At 40.0% G+C, this 15,109-nt stretch overlaps 1 protein-coding gene across 4 annotated transcripts in view; it reads right to left on the bottom strand.

Moving 5' to 3' along the window:
- The window catches only part of TRAPPC12 (trafficking protein particle complex subunit 12), a 114,233-nt gene that overhangs the window by 66,631 nt on the left and 32,493 nt on the right, over nucleotides 1-15,109 (bottom strand). For 3 of the 4 annotated variants that reach the window (XM_049902974.1, XM_049902975.1, XM_049902976.1), the window contains exons 4-5: nucleotides 7,315-7,428; nucleotides 4,731-4,869 (exon numbers count right to left, since the gene is read on the bottom strand). In XM_049902974.1, coding sequence (XP_049758931.1) covers nucleotides 4,731-4,869; nucleotides 7,315-7,428 — 253 coding nt within the window. The remainder of the gene's footprint in view (nucleotides 1-4,730; nucleotides 4,870-7,314; nucleotides 7,429-15,109) is intronic. The other variant, XM_049902977.1, reaches the window with a different exon arrangement.

Raw genomic sequence — 15,109 nt, 5'->3', positions numbered from 1 at the left:
TAAAAAAAAAAAAAAAAAAGGATAGAGAGAAGAGCAGTCAGTGCTACTCAGGCCTGCCGTGGCTTTGTGAACCTGCTCCCCACATCACTCAGTACTCAGGCTGCGAGGGAGTTGGCTCACTCTTGTTTGTGAACAAGAGAGAAATGCCAAATAACAGATTAAACAGACAGTGGAGGGGTCTGGAAACAAATCTGTTTTGTAAGAGAGGCTGTAGGTAACTACGTGAAATTGCTAGAAATGTCAGAGAAATATATAAAACTACAGTACTGTTGTCTTTCTTGGATAAAAAAACATAGACTTCATGAATTTAACATGATTCATTACATGTCTTATTACAAATATTCTGAACGGGTAAAAGTTATGTCTAATATTTAGATAAAATATATTAAAGCTCATTCATAAAAGTTATTTATTTGTTTGTATCTTTAGCCTCCTTTAGAAAGCACATTTTAATGACTTGCTCTGCTTATATATTGCAAGCTAAAATGAAAGGAATGAATCAAAATCCTACATTTATGCTTGTTACACCACAAAATGAGAAGAAAAATTAGTAAACATTCAGCGTATTATTGTGGATGAACGTTAATACATTTTTGCTAAAATATATGTATGATTTATGCCTATTTCATAATTTAAATTAGCTGCTTAATGATGCGTAGCTCCTATCTTCTCTTTATCCATATCCCAGCGCAATTTAATTTCAGGCAGAACCAAGGGCCTGCTTTCTAGTCTGCACATGCTCAGGGAAAAAAAATGGGCTCAGAGTTAAGCGGGAAGGATAAGAGGTAGCTCTGTATCTGAACCCGAGAATCTTCTTCTTTGCTTTCAAGGACGCTCAGAGTCACACCTATCAAACTCTTCTCCTTGAAGATGGGTAAACAGTGCTGCAGAATCTACGTACGCGACAAAACGGAACACAAACGGTGATGTGAATCATTCAGGGTAGTGATGACTGGAAATCTGTGGGGAGTCGGTGGTTTTATATTTGGTCACCATATGAAATATCTGCCTTTTGGTCTTGCTCTTCGTAAATGTCAGTGGTAAACTCAGAAACAGCTGATGTATGAACAGTCATTTTGTTAACAAAGTTTTAGTACCAGTACCAGTTGCTATCAATTCCAACTCACTGCGACCCCACATGCGTGTGAGAGTAGAGCCGTGCTTTATAGGGTTTTCAATGGCTGATTTATCAGAGGTAGACTGTCGGGCCTTTCTTCCAAGGTGCCTCTCGGCTAGCAGCTGAGTACATGAACAGTTTGTACCACCCAGGTATTGCTAAGTAGTCATTCTGAACCAACCACTTATGTGGACTTCAATAGGGAAAGAAATCAGAGCCTTTAATACAGCTATGGCTAAGTGCCTGGCTGCGAACCAAAAGGTCGGCAGTTTGAACCCACCAGCGGCTCCATGGAAGAAGAGACTGGGCGATTTGCTCCTATAAAGACTACAGCCTAGGAAACCCTATGGGACAGTTCTACTGTCTTATGGGGTCACTACCAGTCAAATCGACTTGACGGCACACAACAACAACATTGTTTTAACAGGGTATCTGCTAGTTTAGATCCATTAAGAAATGGGCTTGTGTACAAAAAGTTTTGAGTTTTTTGTTAGCAACAGATAAAACAACTATCAAAATCAGCTGCCAATTCCAAGACACACACAGCAGGGTCTACCCTTCTGGCCATTTGTGTAATCAATATGAGGAAGGGATGGCCTGTGGAGGGGGCTGCTGGGTGTGCAGTATTGCAGAGCTAGATGAAACAATTGTTTTTATGTGGAAGGAAAACATAGCTGCTACTTATAAGAAACATAATTATCAAGGCCATCAGATATATTTTGTTAAACAGAGATATCCTAAAACATCCCCCCTTAACCTCTCCATCTAATGCCTTTTCATCAGAACCATTAAAAGGTGGCAAAAGAGAGGCACCCCTCCTTTTTGGATGAAGTCTGTTCATCACCGTCTATGGAAGGGACGAACCTCTAATGGCTAGAAAGGGTAAAAGGGAAAGAAAAACGAGGGAATCAGAGACACTGGTACATTTACAAACTAGAAAACTGTCCCTTGAGTAATCAGGAGGTGGATGTATCCCTCCAAATGCTATGTTTCAAGTTTCTAACGCATTCAAAGGTGCGGGACTCACCCACACGCAGAGTGAGCAGAAGAAACGCTGGGGGACAGTGTATTGAGACTTCTTCATAAAGCAAGGGGATGGAAAGAACCCTGCTGTCTGCTGGCGGAGTTCATGACCCACCCAGATGCCTCCTAGAACTGGATGTGGGATGAGAGATATTCTGAGAAAGGAAGTAAAGATTGGTTTAATTTATGCCAGAAACAAAGAAGCTATAGTTCTGGAGAAATGGAAGCACTCTACCAAGTTAGCAAAGCCCCCGTCAGCCAGCAGTGTCAGCGAGAGGCCCTTTCAGAAAGCCTGCTGACCCCCTCATCTCATCCCAGTCCTTCTACCTATTGGCAACACAAAGGCTGGGCTGGGTTGTACTGCAGAACGTTCTAATTCACGTGGGTTCCTCAGCTTTGGTTTGATCCCCCTCTGGTCATATGGATGGCCAGTTGGGCTTGACAAGGCACTGGGCGAGTACAAATTTTGACAAAATTAAGGACTGGGGTCATAAGTCCACGAATGATGGTAGTTCTGTTTGTCCCTTTGGGACTCTAAGCCTACCCAGCTCGGATTGTTCACTTCCACTAAATCAAGCCAAGCCAGTCAAGCAAATCCCTTTCATTTTTGCCCTATTTTAGGTATTAAAACTTATCTTTCTTTTTTTTCTTTTCTATAAGAGTTAACGTCCCTCGGTCAGAAGGAAGAAACAGAATTTTAATACTAATGAGGCTAAAGGTCAAAAAGTACCCCACGCTAAAAATGATAAAAATTCCCTTTCAATTCTGAAAAAACTCAGAGTAACACAGACTGATTCCTGCCAATTCTACTTTGTGAAACGAAAGGATAAAGCATCAGGAATAAAGCAAGCCGACTCCGCCATTCTTCCCTAGAGCCCCTCAGAAGAAACGGAATCTGAGTTTTAAGGATAAAAAACACAAAAAAGTTTTAAAAAATGTATTTTTACTTCTAACCTCCTTAGTGCATCAATTTGCTTACTAACATCAAGCAAGTTAATTAAGATGCTAACTCAGTTTTATTTTTTTCAAACTTCTGTAGCAATTATAATCTTTATTATCAATCAGGCCTTTATACTCCCTGGTACTGTTAGATACTGTTTTATATTTTCTACTCCAATTAGGCCGTAAGATTCCTGACAACAATGACTATTCTTTGGAGTTCCACTGTTGCACCCAACAAATGCTGACCAGGCGACTGACAAAAATGGCAGTATTATAATTTAAAGTGCATTACTAGTGAATTAAGAACAGAATAAGTAGCAAAGGCAGTAATTTTAATGGATCAGCCACTGTTCTAAGCAACTTACACATATTAAATCATTAAATCACGATACTCTAGGAAGCATGATTCTTATACCCACTTTACCAATAAAAATCACTGACGCACAGAGAAGTAACTTGCCCAAGACGACAGGACCAGTGAGTGGAGGAGCAATTATTTCAGCCAGGAAGCCTGACCTCAAAGCCCAGGCTTTCAGTGATTATGCTTCTATACTGCCTCTCATTAGAAATCCTTCCAACCGACCACTCTGACAGGGATCAAGGTAGAGGGTCCTGGCAAGAGTGGGAAAAAACCCCAAGAGTATGGCCCATGGACACGCTTTTAACTCAGTACTGAAGAAACTCCTGAAGCTCACCCTTCAGCCAAAGATTAGACGGGCCTATCAAACAAACAATAACACGTGGAGTTCAACTACGCATACGAGACTAAACGGGCACACCAGCCCCCAAAGCAAAGATGAGAAGGCAGGAAGGGACAGGAAAACTGGCGAATGGAAATGGGGAACCTGAGGTCAAGAAGGGGAGAGTGTTGACACATCGCGGGGTTGGCAACTGATGTCACAAAATAATTTGTGTATTAATTGTTTAATGAGAAACTGATTTGTTCTGTAAACTTTCACCTAAAGCACAACTGGAAAAAAAAAAAGGAAATCCTTCCAGAAGTCTTTTTTATTTAACATGGAAGTTTAATGGATTTCAAGCATATTTGTAAGGTTGTCCAGCAAGAAATGTACATTCCACTTCAGGGCTCCTGGCATCCCAGAAGGCTCTTCAGAATCTGGTCTTTGCGTACCTCCATCCTGAGTGCCCCACTCTTCTAGAACCACCCGTGCTACAACCTAGTGTTTTACAAATGATGAGTGATGACCCACTGGTGGGCTGCAGGCAGATTTTTACAAAATAAATCAGAATGAGGCTAATAGACAGTATCATAGTGTTCTCAATGTGGTATGGGTAAGTACTGTCTCATAAATACTTTTGTCTGGCTTATATGCATATGTTTGTATTAGGTCATGATAAAAAAAGTATTTTCTACAAAAAAGTTGGAAAGCCTACCACCTAGTCCTTATACCAATTGCTTTGACACAGCAGGTGCTCCGTAAATGATTGTTAAGTGAATGAATCAATGAACATTTTTAGTTCAGTGTATTTATAAAACTTACTGAAGTCATTTCATACATTGAGGCTGTTGCTAGGCTATTTATTTTCTGAGGACTGGGTAAAATAAGGAAAACTGAGGATTCCTAATTATGTGTGTAGCTAAGCAAAACACATGCAAAAGCACAAATGCTAAACGCCACTGACTTACCCCTCCGCCCAGGATACACATGAGGATAGTATTCGTAATACAGGTCTGGTTGATCTAGACTTCCAAAGGGTTCAAACTCCATTTCGGCATTCTGGAAAAGGCCCAACTTCACCAGCAGTGCCAGTCTGACAAACCAAAGCTAAAAACACAAAATATAATGGAAACAATGGGTTATTTTTACACATATCAAATTCAGACATTCCTATTTCCTATTAATTTGGTACCAGAGCTTGATTCCTCCTCTGTTAAAACAAGGGCCAAACTAACCTTCTTTCCTTGTACATTTGCATAATTACATGTTTATAAACATACTCTTGAGCTTAATAATAATAATGTAAATGATTTTATTTGATTCCATTTAATTCAACAAATATTTACTGAGCAGAATATGTGTACAAAGCACTGTGCTAGGTATAATGAAGATAAAAAGATACAATCCCTCCCGAAAGGAGCATACAATTTAGTGAAAGGTCAGGGGGCCATGATGAGGCAGGGAGACGAGGTCACAAAAATAAATAAAGTGAAGAGATTTTAACAGGCTGGAGGAAGGGAAGGCAAGGAGATTGAGGAATGGATGGTGGATAAAGCAGTGTTCGAGGAGGGCGTTGAAGAATAAACAGATTTTGATAGGCAGTGTGATGGTTAAGATTGTGTATCAACCTGGCCGGGCCATGATTCTTAGTGTGATCGTTCCCATGATGGAATCATTCCCATGATGGAATCTGCTGTGCGTAGCCAATCAGTCAAAAGGGAGCTTCCTTGGGCGGGTGGCCTGCATTTGAATATAGGCAGACGTTCTGGCTTTTTGCTTGCTCTGGATCTTGCTGCTGCTTCCTATTCGTCTGACCTCCGGTTCCTGGGACTTGAGCTCTTGGCTTATCTACCGATCTTGGGATTCGTTGATCTTTACAGCTCATAAGCGGGAGCCCGGCTCTCCGACCTGCTGATCTTGGGTTCACCAGCCCCTGCAGCTACGTGAATTGGGAGAAGCCTCTAGCCTGATCCAGATTTGGGACATGCCAGCTTCCACAATCACACGAGCCGTTTCCTTGATATAAATCTCTCTCTATATATTTATATGCTTTATTGGTTTTGCTTCGCTGGAGAACCCAGCCTAAGGTAGGCAGTGCCTGGAAGAGATGAGGTAGGGGTCTTCCAAGTACAGGAAACAGTATGAACAAAGGCATAAGGAGTGAGAAGTACATGATGTGTGTGAGGACAGTAAGCTACTCAAGTGGCTGGGACACAGAGGACATTTAGGAAAAGTGTGGAAATTAAAATTAGAGTGCTACAGAATCAGAGACTTTTAGAATTAAGAGGTGCCTTAGAAATGACCTAATTCAATCTTCTCACTTTACCAATGAAGCAAATGAGGCCCAAGAGGAAATGATGGCTCAAGATCACACTGTCAGTACTGTCATTAAAAGATGGGACTCAAACTGAGCCTAACATCCTTTTCATTATAGCTTAATGTTTATGGTCATGTTGTAGAGGGTTTTTTGTACATGAGATTAGAAGCTTAAATTGAATTTGGTGGGCAATGAGAAGCTATCGATAGTTTTTGAATGGGAAAGTGAAACGATCAAAACTGTGCTTTAGGAAAATTACCTTCATGGCAGTTTACTAAATGAATGTGAATAGAGAGACCTGAAATAACTTCATGTGCGGGGCTAAAGTAATATTCCCATGAGGGCCTGACGTTGAGGTGGTAAAGGATTTGAGCGATATAAAGAAAATCACTTGTGACTTAGCATACCGATAGATGGAGAGGTAAGGAAGAAGGAAGTACGTCTAAAGTCAGAGGTGCTTTCTCTGATCTTCACTGCCAATTCTTGGTGGGAAGAGAGGTTAAAGGAAAAGGAGCATGCCTGAAATAAATAAATCATCAGGTCTCCCCAAAGTTATCTATACCTCTCAAAAGCTCTTCGTCGTTTTGGAGTAACTGGTGATTTGCTTCATTCTGGGTGATTCTCTTATAAGTTAGAATAAAAGTTTAAAAACTCCCCATGGAAGGGTAAATATTTAAGACTTTTTCAGCTGTTCTTTCCAGTGTCCTTTCTTTCACAACTCTCTTTTGCACGTTTTTTTTTCTTTTAATTGAAGAGCAAGTGATTCTATTATACCAGGGACAGCAAACATGTGGCACAAATACCGTCACTCCCCCATGGCAGACATAGCTAGCTGATCTGCCATTCTTTTCTAGTAGACCTCGACACACCTCAGAATCTATCACAGTCTAGCAGGAATTACCACTCCTAAGAGGCAAAACCTATCTGTCAACCTTATACCACGTTTGGCTTTTACTATGTAGATTAAGTGCTGGGCACCCTGCAAAAGAACCTTTGGGATGTATACCATTTACTTCATAATAGGGTAAGGTGAGAATCCCAATTCATATCAGTATAAAATGTACGGTATAATTAGGAAAGTATGAACTAGAGTAATCTCATATGGAGACTAAACTCAGGATATGAAAATCCACTTTTTGTTCTAAAATTATTCTTACTGGCATGGAAGGCCACGTTCCCTTCCATGTCCCCAAACTATGAAAGCTAACTAAAATCACAGCAGTCAGGTGTTCTACCTGCAGTGAATCTGTCGTATGACTGGTAGGTAGCCCGCTCTTGCCATAGCCTTGACCATGGGCTGTAAGAAGGCGTCCGCATAGGTCAACTGCTGCCCTCCAGTTTTTGCTGTTCTGTAAGACACAATGGAATTAGCAACAAACAAAACACAAAAACCTCTAAAATGCATAGTTGCGTGCTTTGCTGGAAGCAGCTCCATCTAGCCATTAGTACCAATGACGAGGTCAGTGAGCTGGCTGATACAGAGAAGAATGTCATTTGTCAGCACTGCACGTGTGATTAGGCAGTAAGAAAAGCCAAGCATAAGATACAGTTCAAGACAATCAAATCATCAAAACATGAAAATTCAACAACTGATGGAACATAAGGAAGAGGCTTATTGGAAAGAGATGAGGAAATTCAGAAAAAAGATTCAATTTTAAGTCTGGATGACTGGGCAAATCAATCGCTATTGATACAAGGTAAGTGAGATATGGCGAATACAAGCAGGAACAAGATTAGTTGGGTTTTACAAAATTATGGAAAATGGTGGAACATTCAAATAGAAGTAACTAGGAAACATGCAGATGAAAGGCTAGGAGAGAAGACAACCCTGCAGAAGTGGATTTGGGAGTAGAATACCTACGGGGAAGAGGTAACCCAGTGAGGCCCACCTAAGGAGAGAGGTGAACTGATGGGGGTAAGCACTCATGGTCAAACCTTCAGTAACGCTGGTGGAAACCCTGGTGGCGTAGCGGTTAACAGCTACGGCTGCCAACCCAAAGGTCAGCAGTTCGAATCTACTAGGCGCTCCTTCGAAACTCTATGGGGCAGTTCTTCTCTGCCCTGTAGGTTTGCTATGAGTTGAAATCGACTCGATGGCAATACTCATTTAGAAAAGAGGAAACAGTGAAAGAGAGAGGGATGTGACTTTCAAAAGGAAGGAAAACCAGGCCTGTATAGTTCTAGAACTCAGATACCATGGATAGGATTGCTAACGATATGAAATGCAGGAGAATGCATGACAGCTAACAAAATACCTGAGTGTCGGGTTACTGGCAACTTTTGAGAAAAGGAATTAAAAAAATCTATCTGTGGGAGTTAGGGTGTGCGTAGACGGTGAGGCAAAGGTGTCAGTAAGTATAGACAACTTATTCAATAAGCCTGACTGGTAAAGCACTCTTAGGTCGTTCACAACATTGTAAGTAGAAACACTCAGTCACTCACTCACATTTACTGAACACCTATTCGAACGTACGCCATGTACTAGGTGATAGGAATACAAAGATGAATTTGGTTATGAAGACAGATATAAATGAGTAATTACGTAAGAGTGTATTAAGTTAGACACACACACACACATACACACGTGCACACGCAATAATAGATACTCAGCAACTGTGGGAGAAACCAACCTGGAGTGGTGGCGCAAGGGTGATGAGTCTTGCAAGATGAATAAGAGTAATTCAGCTAGACAAGGTAGGGAGAAAGGCAACCCAGGCAGGGGTAATAAAACGGGCAAAGACAGCAAAGAGCAAAAAGCCCTGTGAAGGCACACTGTCAGTCCTTTAAGTTTGTGGAATTAATAAGGAAAAGAACTGGTAAGTGAACAGAGTGCATTCCAGGAACCGCACAGGTAGGTGTGACTGGAGTCTGGAGAGTGCGTGGACAAGTGGCCAAGGCAAGGCTAGAATGGCAGGCAGGGGCCAGATCCCAAGGGCTTCGGGCAGGAGGAAGGGATGAAAGGATCACTGGGATGGTGTGTAAGAGAAAGAACTCTAAGGAATAAAATTTAGAAGTGGAGTGATTGTCGCCAGGATCACACTTGCATGTTTATTTGGATTAAAAAATGAAGTGAGATTTCTTCTAAGATAAAATATGTCTGATTTGACTGATTGGTTTCACAATGAGTACTGACTGCCAAGTAGGTCACATGGCAGGCATTTCCCAAAACTGAATGAGCTTAATCTGCAGTCCTAGGTTTTGACGGAAATATATCTAAAGCACATATGCAACATACAATATGCTAGAAATTAATTACATCCTTTGCAACTATTTACATTTATAATGAAACATTACAGATAATTAAAAAATGTGTGAGGGGGTGACTAGGATTTTTAATTCTTTTGGGGGGCTCTGTGAACAAAAAAGTCTGAAGGCCACTGAACTAGGAGACTTGTGGAACCAGTATGAGGTAACTAGAGGCTGATTTAGCATAGGAGGGGAGGAACATGTTAGAGAAGACAGGACATTTATATTACATATTTACCAAAAAAAAAAAAAAAAAAAAAACCAAACCCGTTGCTGTCGAGTCAATTCCGACTCATAGTGACCCTACAGGACAGATTAGAACTGCCCCACAGAGTTTCCAAGGAGTGTCTGGTGGATTTGAACTGCTGATCTTTCGGCTAGCAGCTGTAGCTCTTAACCACTATGCCATCAGTGTTTCCATTAAATATTTAGGAGGTAAAATTTCCAGGTTTCTGACTAGGGTACATGAGTGCTATCGTTAGCTAATATAGGAAATCCGGAGAAGCAGCAGATTAGAGTGGTGGGGGTGCCAGTGAAAATGTAATATGCACTGATAACCTTTCAGGAGCCCTGGGGGTGCAGTGATTAAGAGGTTGGCTACTAACCAAAAGGTCGGCAGTTCAAATCCACCAGTGATATGTTTTAAACATGTACATTACTGTCATGCATGCTGTTTTAAATACTGTTACCTAACACCCACCACATGCCACCCCACCCCTCGCCCATATGCGTAGACATTGTGGGAAGCAGTAAAGTATGAAGAAAAAAAGGAAGTCAACTGTCAACTATGATATATCCATTGTGAATATTTGAGAATATATTCTTGTAAATTTTCTCTCTTCTTTTTAAACACATACTGCTTTGCATGCTTTTTTTTTTCTTCACTCAAAACTCTCCTGTATCCTCACATATTTTTGAGAACATGATTTTTAAGGCTACATAATATTCAATAACACCAATGTTGTTATTGTTGGGTGCCATTAAGTTGATTTTGACTCACAGCAGCCTCTTGTAGCAGAGTAGAACTGCCCCCACAGGGTTGTATTGGCCATAATCTTTATGGAAGTAGGTCAGCAGGTATTTCTCCTACAGAGCTACTAAGTGGGTTTGAACCACCAACCTTTCAGCTAATAGCTGAGCACTTAACCGTGGTGTCACTGGGCTCCTTAATACAAATGTATGCATTTGTTAATATGATTCCCCACTTTAGGATATCGGAAAACATGTTAGCTTTCCAAAAAATAGAAAACTGATCACCAACAGAAAACCATTCACCAAGAGCTGCTGATACTACTGAGCTGACCAAATGATATTCTACTAATATGGTACCGAAAGGGCTCATAATAGGATATTGGACAACTAGACAATGTGAGATTATCTCTCTGCCACTGCAGTGTCTAGCTGTCCTAGGATTAAAAAAAAAAAAAATTGCAAGATCAGGGTCTCCTGAGTCCAAGGATTCATCTTTTGGTCATTACAAATGGAAGCAGTATAAAAAGTAATATAAAATTGAAAAATCATAGATAAAAAGGCAGGGTATAGGTTGGTTAGACAGTAAAACTGACTTTTTGAGCAATTGTTTTATTTAGAGATGTTAAGAATAAAAACTGCAAATAATAATTATTAAATTCTACCAGTAACTCTGAGTTTTCTGTTCATGCTAAATAAAATGTTCAACTGTTCCTTTTTGATAGGTCCTTGAGAGCACAGATCGTGTGTTATTTATTTCTGCGTAGCTATTACTTTATTACAGATGAATATGCTACTCTGCTCACAGCAGGTACTTAAGAAGTCCAACCAAAAACCAAACCCGTTGTTGTCAAGTTGATTCTGACCCATAGCGACCCTACAGGACAGAGCAGACCTGCCCCATAGGGTTTCCAAGGCTATAATCTTTACGGAAGCAGGCTGTCACATCTTTTTCCTGCAAAGCAGCTGGTGGGTTCAAACCACCGACCTTTTGGTTAGCAGCTGAGTGCTTAACCACTGTGCTACCAGGGCACCTTCAAGTGCTTGGTAGTGAGTATTAATACACTTCCCTTATTTTTGTTATTATACAACTACTCATTTGTGTCCAATATTTACAGCTCAGACTTTTTCATGTTTTATTTACCAACTTATTTGCCACTTTTACATAAAAAGCACCCTGTATTTTCATCAAAGTTGTAAGTGTAGTGACCGGGTCTAAAATCACAGGGTACACCAGCAGCAAGCACAAAGTATAGAAACTAGTCAGAACAGCTTATTAAAGTATTTAACTCCTCCAACATAACAGAGAATTGAATTCTTCTATTAAAGAAGTCCTTCAACTGGCCACCTTCAAGAGCTGGAAATGACAGTATAATCCGTTTTTGATGAAAATATAATTAATCTATTTCTTTCACCACTTCCCCTCATGACCCTCTTCTATTCGAGTCAGACTCTCAGCTACTCTGTGAATGCACACCTTTTCACACTGGTTTATTCTATTAGTCCTCCAGCCAGAAACACCTTCTTCACTTGCCCAAAGATTACCACCCTTCAAAACCAAGCTCAAATCTTAACTTGTCAGTGATGCCTTTCCAGCTCATGGTGCTATCTTCCTATTCTGAATTCCCCTACTACATCCATGGGGTGATACTGCCCCCCAAAAGGTGGCATTTGGTTCGTGGGGAGTAAAAAATCCTTAGATATTACAATGATTAGTGGCTCTCCAAATATTAGCCCCGTCCAACAAAAATCTTATTCCTTAGTATTTAATTTCATAGGATGAAGGAAATTTGGGAAAAAAGGTTCTGAAAAGGCTCCTTACCAATAAACCAAACTAAACCCACTGCCACTGAGTTGATTCCGACTCATAGTGACCCTGCAGGACAGAGTAGAACTTCCACATAGAGTTTCCAAGGAGTGCCTGGTGGATTCAAACCGCCGACCTTTTGGTTAGCGGCCATAGCACTTAACCACTAAACCACCAGGGTTTCCGAAAAGGCTCCTTAGGGAGTCGATAATGAAACAAAGGTTAAGAAATACTGCTCTAGCATACGGGCTGCCTCATTTATTTACACACTTGTTACACACAGCTCGGTGGTCTAAGTTAACTTTTCATCATGACCGTGTTCCATCTTCTCCTTCAGGAAAGCTCTTCGAGGCAACAACCATGTCTAGTGCACTGGAACATTTTTTCTAAAAGTATTTATTTAGTATGGTGTCTAGCATGTCATCAACATTCAAAACAATTGTAGAATAAACAGTCATTTCATAGAACTACAGAAAGATAGTAAACAAATTAAATAACGTTGAATCACACTAGCAATCAAAGAAATGCAAATTATAATTTACTAGTGAGTCGATCTTAACTAGTCCAAAAAAAAAAAAAAACCACAAATGCCATTGTTAATCTAAGAAATTAGAAACAAAAGATTTAAAATAAAGCCATAACCCAGGCTAGATAAGGATGGTCACAAACAAGCACACTCATATGCTGCCGGTAAAAGTAAACTGGTATAATCTTTCTAACAAACAGCTGAACGATATATATTAAGAGCCTCAAAAATGTCCATGCTTTTTGACCTAGTAATTTCCCTTCAAGAACTTATGATAAAGAAATAATGGCATATGTAGAAGAGATTCCTGTGGAAGATAGTTTATCCAAAGAATAATTATAATAGTCTCAGGTTATGCAGCTATTGAAATGTTTTTAGAGACTCTTTAATAAGAGAAAATGCTTAAGATATTATGTTAAATAGTAAAAAGATACAAAACTATACCCAAAACCAACCCAGTGCCGTTGTACAAAACTATATATAAGTATAACAAGAGTTTCTTGTGTAGGAGACATATAGACACGCAGATATATACATCTATTCATAAACACAGATACTATATATCAGAGTCCTCTTGACAGAGTGGTTAAGAGCTCCGCTGCTAACTACAAGGTCTGCAGTTTGAATCCACCAAGCGCTCCTTGGAAACCCTGAGGGGCGTTCTACCCTGTCCTACAGGGCTGCTATGATTCAGAATTGACTCGATGGCAATGAGTTTGGTTATACACACACACATATTCACATATGTATACGTGAGGTGTTAACTGACAGTGGTTATAGATATAAATTTTTCAATTTTCTGAAGCAGAGTAAGAATATGATGTTTATAAAATAAGGGGAAAAAAGGTTTGTAAAGAACAGGCTATACACTTACTGAACCAGCCCATTTGTAAGTGAGGCTCTTACTTAATGGCCTTTTAGAAACAGATTGTGTGCATGTCCATCCGCTCTCACACAGTGCTAACTGCCTCAGAGCTGGGACCACACCCACTCTATACCTTTAACAGTCCTTGACACCCAGTGAGGGAGAACATACCAAGACCAAAGCTCCTGATAGACGGCGACTTCTAGCTAAGGTGCAGGCCAAATCTCTCCGTGTCCTAAGTGACTCCATCATGGGTTTCTAAATGCTTCTCTGTTGTGTGATGCAGCGTTGTCCTTTCTGTAGAAACGTCCACTGCACCTCTGACCCAGGTACCAGCAGTTCTACAGAAAGATGCAATTCTGTCCACCTTGCTCTGCTGATTTCAAGTTTGTGGTCAAAAACGGCCAATTCTAAGAAGAGCTTATCCAGCTTTGTATAGGTTTTAGACATAGTGTTAAACACATGACCGTAAGTGGCTAAGCCGATTCTAAGAAGACAGCCCCCCCTTCAACCATACTTGTAATTTTTCAAACCTCTGTTCTAACTAACCCAATTTAAGCTAAAATAAGTGAATTAAAAAAAAAAAAGGACAAAGTTATAGCATTTCTGTATCAAAACCCTTTTTCTCTCAAGCATTAAAATACGTAGCATTTTCACTTGTAATCACTCTATTATTTCAACAAATGTTTTGCTTTTCTATTTCAACAGAACTCACTATCATTATTTTACGGTAACTCAGTTTAACACAGACTACAGATGCCAGGAAACATATGATTTTAATGGTCAGCCAGAATCCTGTCACCTGGAGCCATCCTTGCAAAGAGGTCAACCCCTGCAAGGATGGTAGACCAAGACTCTGACCCCTGTACTTTTATAAATGTTAATCAGTCAAAAATGTTTTAGCTGTACCCTCCTGTTTGCGGTTTTCTCTGTCATAAGCTTCTGTACCACTGCAGCCCTCTGACGTACTTCGTTCAGATTATTCTGACACTGTTTTCCATTTTTCAAAACAAAAACTTTTTTTGCCATAACAAAACTCTGTTTTTAAACTTAAACAGTCTTGTGGTTTTTCCCCTACAACAGCAGGAACCAAATTAATACTTGTTAAAATAATGCAGTATGTTTTTACTAAGTACAGAAGGGATGAGCTACTAAATGTGGCAGCTAAGGAGGCCTGGTGGCGCAGCGGTTAAGAGCTCAGTTGCTAAGCAAAAGGTCAGCAGTTCAAATTCACCAGCAGCTCCTTGGAAACCCTATGGGGGCAGCTCTATTCTGTTTTATAGGGTTTCTACGAGTCGGAATCACCTCGATGGCAACGGGTTTCGTTTTTGGTTTACGGCAGCTAATGAATAAAAAAAAGTTTTTTTTTTCCCCTGGGGAAAAAAACATAGGAAATTAGATATAGTAGATATGAATTTCTTGGTGTTCAATTCTCTGACACCTACAACTCATAGTGAACTTAAATTTGTTATCTATTTGACAGCTTTCAAAGGCAAATAGAATTTGTATGGGTGCAAAAATATACATAGCTGAGAAAATTTGGTTATGGATATTTATATATTTTTGAAAACAACTAAAAAAAATTACACAGTAAAGAAGCCTATCTTAGTTTCTATC

The sequence above is a fragment of the Elephas maximus genome, chromosome 12 (genome assembly GCF_024166365.1).
Source record: "Elephas maximus indicus isolate mEleMax1 chromosome 12, mEleMax1 primary haplotype, whole genome shotgun sequence".
NCBI classification, from domain to species: Eukaryota; Metazoa; Chordata; class Mammalia; order Proboscidea; family Elephantidae; genus Elephas; species Elephas maximus.
This window is presented reverse-complemented; position numbering and strand designations above follow the sequence as displayed.